This window comes from Psammomys obesus, unplaced genomic scaffold (assembly GCF_907164565.1).
Source record: "Psammomys obesus unplaced genomic scaffold, mPsaObe1.curated_primary_1811, whole genome shotgun sequence".
In the NCBI taxonomy this organism is placed as follows: domain Eukaryota; kingdom Metazoa; phylum Chordata; class Mammalia; order Rodentia; family Muridae; genus Psammomys; species Psammomys obesus.
In genome coordinates this window covers 4,441,848-4,451,415 of record NW_026596069.1, presented here as the reverse complement: position 1 = coordinate 4,451,415, position 9,568 = coordinate 4,441,848, and the positions used below count along the sequence as shown (strand labels likewise).

Sequence of the window (9,568 nt, the reverse complement as noted above, 5' to 3'; positions counted from 1 at the left end):
TTCGAGCCTATGGAGTGTGTTTATGTGTGTTGTTCCTGCTAGGCAAGTGCTGTACCATTTAGCCCAATTCAGTTTGTATTCTCTTTGTACATGTTTATGCATTCTTGAGCAGGTTTTTTTGTTTGTTTGTTTGTTTGTTTGTTTGTTTTGTTTCCTGGAACTCAATATGTAACCCAGGCTGATTTTGAACTCAAGATCCTCCTGCTTCAGCCTTCAGAGTGCTGGGATTGCAGGTGGGATTACAAGCGTGGTGGCCACCACGTGTGGCCTTGTGTTCTCTAGTGTGTGCACCTCCCCACCCCCTTCCCCAGACCCATTTGTGTGTGTGTTTAGGCCACAAATGTTAGGCTGTATGTGTTTTCTTAAGTTACTTTTATTTTCAAAATTACCACTTTACATGCATGTATGTTTATGTACCACATTCATGCCCGATACTCAATAAAGAACAAGAGAGGGCATTGGATCCCCGGAACTGTCGAGCAACCGTGTGGTTACTCCAAATTGAAGGCAGGTCCTCTCGAATAGCAGAGCAGCCAATGCTCATCTCTCCAGCCTGATTTATTTGTACTCTTTAAGTATAGTGGGGCTGGGAACATGGCTCAGAGAGTAAAGTTATTGTGGTAGTATGAAGACCTGAGTTTGGAAGAAGCTGGGTGTGATGCCATGAACTTGTAGCTGCAGCACTGTAGGGTTCAAAGATAATTTCTGAGGACTCACTTATTAGCCTACTGTAGCTGAAGAGGGCAAGCTCGAGATCAGTGAGAGACCCTGCCTCAAAAAACAATGAGGTGTGGAGCGATAGAGGCATCTCCTTTACACCCTTACATGCAGCTTAGAGCCCCAGCACACAAATATGCGTACACAAAAATAAAAAAACATATAAATGTGCTCTACAAATGTGGGTTTTTTTGTTTTTAAGACAGGCTTTCTTTGTGTAGCCTTGGCTGTCCTGGGAGGCAGAGACAGGCAGATCTCTCTGAGGTCAAGCCCAGTCTGGTCTACAGTTCCAGGACAGCTAAGGGCTACATAAAGACACCCTGTCTTGGAGGAGGGGGAAAAAGAAAAAGAAGAAAAATGAACACAGTAAAGAAAATAGGTAATTAAAAATTACTTAAACAATTATATGCATATGCCTCAAGTGTAACGTAAAGGCTGAAGGATAAATTATCTTTCCCCATTCTAATTCTTGTCTGCTATGCTCCCTTCAGATGTCTTCATGCAGATAGACCTGAGCAGGGAGGCAAATATTTTGTTCTTTCTGAGGCTTTTTTTTTTTTTTTCCATTCTTGTTTATTTGTCTCTTCTCTCTGTGTAGCCCTGGCTAACCTGGAACTCACTATGTAGACCAGGCTGTTCAGGAACTCACAGAGATCCACGTGCCAGTGCCTCCTGAGTGCTGGAATTAAAGGTGTGCCTCCTCATGTAGCTTTTAAACTCATCTTCATTTGTAAGAAATAGAATAGTGCTTAAGAGCACATGCCCTGTGGCTGGGCCTACACTGCTGCATCCTGCTTGCTTATCCACAAAGCTCTGGGTAAGCTGAGGTGCTGCATGCCAGCAATTCCAGCCCTGGGAGGTAGAAGCATCAGGACCAGCAGAGGCTCCAGTGATACATTCAGGGATACTTGTATGTTCCTTGCTCTGCCACATTATGCTGTAGAATGTTTTTTTCATATGAACTGATGACTCGGCACATTATTTGCTTAGGTGAGTATCACACATGAATATATTGTGTTTTTATTACAGATTAAAAAAAATAACAATAGGAACCAGAGAGATTATGGTTCAGTGGTTAAGAGCACATTGCTTATGCATAAACTTCTATTTGATTGGTTAAGATCCATGCACATACATGGCTGTGTGTAATATTTTTAGATAAAAGTGACCCCTAGATTTTATATTCCCTGAGCAAACTTTTGGTGGTCTCGGGGGCAGGGTAGGAGGACAACAAGGGTTCATTGTTCCCAGTTCTTTTTTCCGTGTCTCTGTGTATGTGGGTGGTGCTGTCATCTATGGGAGCACACTTGTCTACGTGGGCTCATGTGGAGCTGAGAGGTTGACATTGAATTCTCGTTTTTCAGTCACTTTTCCATCATATTGTTTTGAGACAGGGTTGAACCTGGATCTCACCCTTCCTGCTAGATTGACTGGCTAGCCAGTTTTCTAGGATGGATCTCTCACTGCCTGAATTGGAGTCACAGTTGGACACTGCTACCCTCGCTTTTATGTGGATGCTGAGTATTTGAACTCAGGCCCTCGTGCTTTACCAAGAAGCCATCTCTCCAACCCTGTTTGGTTTGGTTTGGGATAGCATCTCATTATGTATCCCTGGGTAGCCTGGGATTCTCTGTGTAGAGTAGGGTAGCCTGCCTCTGCCTGGGATTAGAGGCTTATGCCACTGTGCTCAGCCCCCAGCCCAGCTATTTTGAGACAGGGTCTCATTTAGCACAGGCTGTCTTCTAACTTGTGCAGCTGAGGTTGCCCCTGATCTCCTCATTTTTGTGCTTCCACCTGCCAAGTGCCAAGACTCTGGGTGCACACCACCATGCTCAGACACACCAGTCCTTTACTTTCTTTTTAAAAATTACATTTTTAATTATTTTGTGTGTGTAGGCTGGAGAAGAGTGCAGTATACATGGTGCATTTGTAAAGGTCAGAAGACAACTTAGGGGAGTTGTTTCTTTCCACTATGTGGGTTCAGGGATGGAATACTTTAGGTCTTCACTTGTTTTTCTTAGTAAGATTCAAAGTATAACTGCAGAGCTCTTCTTTCCCCAGTTATGGGGAAAGCTCTTCTTTACCCAGTGTGGTGCCTATACTTCTGTTTTCTTACATCATGGTATGCATGTGGTCCCTTAGGACATTCTTCTGTTACCTTTTATGGTGGTAGTGTATATTGATTTAAACAAAAGTAAGCTTAGTATTATGAGCATCTTAGTTGTGCCATTGAATCACCTATAGGACTATACTCCTTGAGTACTGTGCTGCTGTATGCCAGTTCCTTTGGAATATACCTGAACCCTATTTAAGATAATTTAAAAACAAACTGCATCAACATATCCTTTAGAGAAATCCTCTTGAACATCCTTATGGCATGGGATTATGAGATCACAGGATCTTGGTACATTCCTCCCCGCCTTCTTCAGGATAGGGGGAGAGGGAGAACTGGTCGGAGATGAGCTCAAATCCATATACATAGATATACATGATACAATTTTTTTTTTGCCTTCTGAATGAATATAGATCACTTCAATGTCTTAAAACCATCTTTCCCCTCTTTCTCAATTCTTTTTATCTTTGTTCATTCCTCCTTTTCGCTTCTCACATGAAATTTCTAAGACCCAAATTTGCTTCAGGTAAAGGAGGACTCTAAAAAGTTCTTAGTCTTCACCTACCTTTTAGTGCATTTACCCCATAAAATTCTCTTGACCCTGTATAATATCCAGCCTTTCAAAAACTGTAAACATTGCTTTGTTCATTTTGACCTTTTACATTTGCGATTTTTAGTAACTTAATTCTTTGTTACATATTAACTTATGTGTGAATCAGACATTTAAAGTTTTTCCTCCTATACTTCAGTAAATAACAGGGGAAAAAAACTAGACTGTCTTCCTGTTCAAAAACCCATGATGTCTAAACCTGGATTTAGGACTTGTGTTCTTTCCAGGCTACCATGAAGAAGGAATACTGAAGTGAACAGTATAGGTTGACTCTTAGAAGTAAAAGAATCAGGAATAGCATTAAAAGCTTAAAAGACCGTCTTCCAAAAAGCTTTGGCTGACCTGCCAGCAGGTAGGTGAGCAAGATGCACTTAGTTCACAGAGAAGAAGGCTGGCCCTGAGAGTTTCAGCATCGTAGGGGAGCTGGCCCTGAGTCCAGCAGACTTCTAGTCAGAGCTTTCAGGAAGTTTATTTACATCAAGCACTAAGACCAGATCATCTGCTAGGTTTCTCTGCTGGTGTCATTTAGAATGGAGCCCCACTTGTAGCGCATATGACCAATGAGGTTCTTGTTCTGACTTGTTTTCCCAACAGGTCATGGTGCTGATGTGAAGTGTGTAGACTGGCATCCAACCAAAGGGTTAGTCGTTTCAGGAAGTAAAGATAGCCAACAGCCAATCAAGTTCTGGGATCCCAAGACTGGGCAGAGTCTTGCAACACTGTAAGTGGTAGGAACCTCTCTGTGTTCCCTGGAAGAGGAGGGACCAAAGACAGCCTGCACGACTTAGTTTCTAGCTTTCTCTTCTGTCCCCCCAACCCCCCAAAAAAGTGGTTTGGACACAGGCGAGCTTCAATCTTTGGCTACGTTATGTTTAATTATATTTAGTTATGTTTATTGTGACGTATCTCTAAATTTTTCATGAAAGCAGATATTTGTTCTGCCACAGACCTAAATTGTACCTTGGTTATTCTACAGGATTGCAGGAAGATGAGATGGAGATGTTGTCTCCATGTCTCCTCAGAACACCTGGCACCTATTATTTTTGTGCCAATTCTCTTCTCTCTTTCTCCTCTTCTCCTGTATTTCCCCCTCCTTTCCCTCCCCTGCCATCACTTTTCTATTTATCCCACTCCTCTCTCTTACCTCCCTTCCTTACTCACCCATCTCTTGCCTTCTCCCCCTTCCCTCTCCTTCTTCTCTCTTTCTCCCCCTCTTTTTTCTCCCTCCCCTTTTCTCTTCTCTTTCTTTTCCTTTCCCTCTTCCCTCTTCCTCTCTCCCCCCTCTGCCTCTCCTCTTTTCTTTCTCTCCTCTCTTCACCTCTCTCTCCCTTTCCTCTTTTCCTCCCTATCCCTACCTGCCTCCCTATCTCTTCCTCCTCTCTGTCTCTGCCCCTCTGCCCCCTTGAGGAGACCTGCTTGCTTATGTAGCTGTGTTTGGTTTTTTTAATTGGCATTATTTGTAATTATTTACAGCTACATGAATGTGTTCTATGGGGACCTATAGGTGCCATATCCTGTCCCTAGTTGGAAACAAAACAGGCACAGCTCAAATTGGTTAAGGTGAGGCTATCACATGGTACCTGTGAGCCCTTGGGTTTAAGCATTATTTAGGGCCTGGGAAAAAGCATTGTCTTTAGTTCAAATTAACCCTCACACTATATCTAAACTTGTCCCTGCTTCTCTGCTCTGTTTTTTTTTTTGTTGTTGTTGCTTTGTTTTGTTTTTGAGATAGGGTTTCTTTGTGTATCCTTGGCTGTTCTGGACTCACTTTGTAGACTAGCCTGTCCTCAGACTCACAGAGGTCCACCTGCCTATGCCTTCCAGAATGCTGAGATTACAGGTGTGTACCATCACGCCTGGCCATACTCTCTCTTACTGAGAGAAACATTGAATTTTTCAAATCTGATGAACTTGATTATCAGCTTATATATTCTAAGTACTTCCCTTTTTTTAGATGAGCCTTTCTGTCCAACAGAATCCCTTTTTTTCTTCTTTTTTTCTTTTTTTTTTTCAGATTTAATTCACTTCATTTTTCTTGTATAAAAACCCTTATGTGGTAGCCACAGCTGGAGCGTGGGTCCTCTGAACAGAGACTCTGGTCTGGGTTTTCACTAGATGATCAGTGAATTCCTGATAAGGAGACTTGGTGAACACAGTCTCTTTCCAGATTTTGGAGATGGTATCAAAGGTGGCCTTGCCAAAGTTGCCCAGGGTGGCAGTGTAGCCCCTGGCTGATGTGTAGCAGTGGTCAACACCAGCCATCATCAGTAGCTTTTTGGGCACAGGAGCAGAGACATTGCCAGTGCCTCTGGGAGCAGAGATGAGACAAACAGAGCCACAGTGGCCTGTCACCTTGCACAGAACAGTGTGGGGCTTGCCAATCTTATTGCCCCAATAGCCTCTCCGCACAGGGACGATGGAAAGCTTGGCCAAGATGATGGCTCCTCGGATGGCAGTGACTACCTCCTTGGAACACTTAACACCAAGACCAACATGACCATTGTAGTCTCCAACAGCAACAAAAGTCTTGAACCTGGTACGCTGGCCAGCCCGTGTCTGCTTCTGCACTGGCATGATTTTTAGAACCTCATTCTTTAGGGATGCACCCAGGAAAATGTCAGTAATCTCCAATTCCTTAATGGACAAGGAGAACAGGTAGATCTTCTCCAACGACTTTATCTTTATGTCCTTTACCAGGCAGCCCAGCTCAGTGACAGGGATCCACTCCTTGTCTTTGGCTTTACCTCCATGAGCCCCTTGGCCTCAGCTTTGGCTCCTAAGACCTCTTCACCCATAACACCCCCTCCGGGGAAGCTGCTGAGGCCTCCTAATCCTGGGTCCCAGGTCCTCTGGGCCCTCCTGCTACACCAGCGTCATCAGACATTTGGGGTTTTCCAGAAGAAGAAGAAGAAGAAGCCCATTGCTCTTTTAGCTGGATTTTGAGAGCTGTTTTTAGATGTTAGACTTTATTTCTATCATTCACAGAGGTGGTATTGTTTATTTTCTTCCTGTTTCTTTTTGTCTTTTTTTTTTTTTTTACTTTTTCCTTTTTGAGACAGTGTCTCTCTATGCATTCCTGGCTGTTCTGGAACCTTTGTAGACCATCCTGGCCATGAACTCACACAGGTGCCTTGCCTCTGTCACCTTTGCTGGTATTAAAGGTGTGTGCCATCCTGCCTGGCACTAACAAGGGCTTTCTTTTTCTTTTTCTTTTTTTATAATTTATTTAGTTTTTATTTTATATGCATTGGTGTTTTGCCTGCATGTATGTCTGTGTGAGGGTGTCAGATCTTGGAGTTATATACAGTTTTGAGCTGCCATGTGGGCTGAGAATTGTACCTGGATCCTCAGGAAGAGCAGTCAGTGGTCTTAACTGCTGAGCCATCTCTCCAGTCCCCTAACAGGAATTTTCAAGTAGTTTTAAATGTGGTCCTATCTAACTTTATATATATGGGTTATTACTACCAGGCCATACCTCTTGCCATCTTCATCTCTGTGCTTTCAACAAAAAGGACCATTTATATTAAGTGATGCTTGTTTTGCATTCTGACGTGTTATACTCTTGGTGTTTTGTTTCTAGTCATGCCCATAAAAACACAGTGATGGAAGTGAAATTAAACCTCAATGGCAATTGGCTCCTCACGGCATCTCGTGACCATCTCTGTAAGCTTTTTGATATCCGAAACCTGAAAGAAGAGCTTCAAGTGTTCCGAGGTCACAAGAAGGAAGCCACAGGTCAGTGGCTGTGATGTGCTTCTCATTTTGGTGACCTTTAACCTGCAGCTATCTCACCCTGTAATCATTCATTTGCCTCTGTGTTTTTGTTTTACAGCTGTAGCCTGGCATCCTGTTCATGAAGGACTTTTTGCCAGTGGAGGATCTGATGGGTCTTTGTTATTCTGGCATGTTGGGTATGTACCATTTACTGTGTAGAAAAATGAAAATGTTTGTGTGTACACACATTCCCACATGGTATGGCAGCAGAGATATCCTGCTGTCTTGTATTTGGAGCCTTAGCTAGGGAAATTTTGGTGGCTAGAGACTGACTCACCATTGGAGGTTTTTTTTTTAGAAATACATGTACATGGCCACTGCTTGTGACTTCAGCTTCTCCACGTATGAAGACAGGGTCCTTCATGGCAGATTTGGGTTTAAAAAACTCAGATCAAGATGAATGATCTTGGCTAGTGAGATGGCTCAGCAGGTAAAAACACTTGCTGAGCAAGCCTGACAACCTGAGTTCTCTTCCAAAATGTGTGCATGCGTTCATATCACACATACCACACGCACACACCATGAATTACACCCACCACACATACATATACATCACACACAACATTCACAGACGCATCGCAGACGCACACATCACACATCTCACACACACACACACACATCATACACATATTAAGAAATTTAAATAAAAATCCGTTTTGAACTGGCCTCCAAATCATGCAACTGTATCTTTTATAGTGTTGTGATGACTATAAAATGGCTGCAAGGAGGAGTATGTTTTATGAAAAGAGTTCTCAAATGTATATAAATATGGTAAAATCTTTCAATTTTCTATGGAAATGTGTCCATATCAGAGACTGTCCTGCAGGCTTAAATTTTGTAAATCTAGCAAGATAATACTTGTGTTTTGGATATAGAAATTATGGAAGAATGAAATAGAGTCCTTAGTTGAAATACTTTGTGAAGCATCTTTTTCCTTTTAGAGACAGTGTCTCTTTATGTATCCCTGGCTGTTTTGGAACCTTTGTAGACCTTTAATTCTTTTATGTTTGACTGAATCTACTCATGAAAAACTAATGTAACACATGACCGTGACAAGATTCAAAGTAAAAGATATTGATAGCTCTTTTTTCATACTAAAACAAAATATCCTTTTGTTTTATTTCCATGTTTTTGGTGTTCCTTTGCTTTGTTTTTGTTCTTATGGTAATTTTGGTTCAACAGTTTCTTTCGCTGGTACTGTTTGCAGGGTTGAGAAGGAAGTAGGTGGGATGGAGATGGCCCATGAAGGAATGATCTGGAGTTTGGCTTGGCATCCTCTTGGACATATTCTCTGCTCAGGATCAAATGACCATACTAGGTAAGACTCTACTGAAAATACCAAGACATTTTCATACTCAGGGAGTAATAAATATAAATAAATATGATACGTATTTATTTAATATTTATCGCTTTATATTTCAAATTATTTTTTAGAAACATTTTTATAGGAGACACTTATTGAGGAGAGGCAGTTAGCATGCAAAGGAATGGGCTTCTTAGTCATGTTCACATGTGAATAATCTTTGTTCTTAGCTGTTCTCCTCTTCTACTTCCCTGCCCCATTCCTTCTAAATGTGTATATCTTGTTTTCCCAGCACTGTTGCTGAAAGACCTGTCATTTTCCTGGGATATAGTTTTGGCACTTTTGTCAAAATTAAATGTATGTGACCTATTGATTTATTTCTGAGCTCTCTATTCTATTGTTTATTTTTGCACCAGTGCCCAGTGCCATGCCATTTTGTTAACAATCAGGCTGTAGTATAATTTGAGATCAAGTGTTAAATATCTCTAGTATTGGTCTTTCTGTTAAGCATTAATTTGGCTAAAAAAATTTTTTTAATAATTGTTTTGTTTTTTATTGTTGTTTACAAGTGAGTTTTAGAATCTTTTTACCCTTTTGAGTTCTATGTATAATCATTGGAATTTTGAGGGGATTGGGTTGAATCTGCAAATCGTTTTCAGCATTGTAGTATTAATTGTATCAATCCACTAGAGTAGGAATTTCCATCTACTGTTCTTTAGTTCTTTATTAGTGTCTTGAAGTTTTTATTGTAGAGATATTTTCATCTCTTTGCTTAGGTTTTTTTTTTTTAAGATAGGGTTTCATGTATACCAGGCTGGTCTTGAACTCACTATGTAGTCCAGGATACCTTAAACTTTTGATCCTGCTGCCTCATCTCTTAGGAACTTGGATTACAGATATGGACTTGCTAGGCCTGTTCTTTTTAATTTTTTGAAGCTGTTATAATGTTTTCTTTTTGTTGTTGTTATTGTTGTTTATTTGTTTTGGAGGGGTTGGTTAGGTCTTTCTTAGAAAGTTCAGTATTGGTTCAGTATTCAAGCCAATAGAAATG

General features: G+C 41.3%; 1 protein-coding gene and 1 pseudogene across 1 annotated transcript in view; one reads left to right on the top strand and one right to left on the bottom strand.

The window, feature by feature from the left end:
• Wdr33 (WD repeat domain 33) overlaps nt 1-9,568 on the top strand; it is a 105,903-nt gene that overhangs the window by 71,842 nt on the left and 24,493 nt on the right. Inside the window, exons 8-11 of the mRNA XM_055625428.1 lie at nt 4,035-4,161; nt 7,021-7,175; nt 7,273-7,351; nt 8,422-8,532. Coding sequence (XP_055481403.1) covers nt 4,035-4,161; nt 7,021-7,175; nt 7,273-7,351; nt 8,422-8,532 — 472 coding nt within the window. The remainder of the gene's footprint in view (nt 1-4,034; nt 4,162-7,020; nt 7,176-7,272; nt 7,352-8,421; nt 8,533-9,568) is intronic.
• LOC129689967 (40S ribosomal protein S2-like) lies at nt 5,451-6,324 on the bottom strand (annotated as a pseudogene).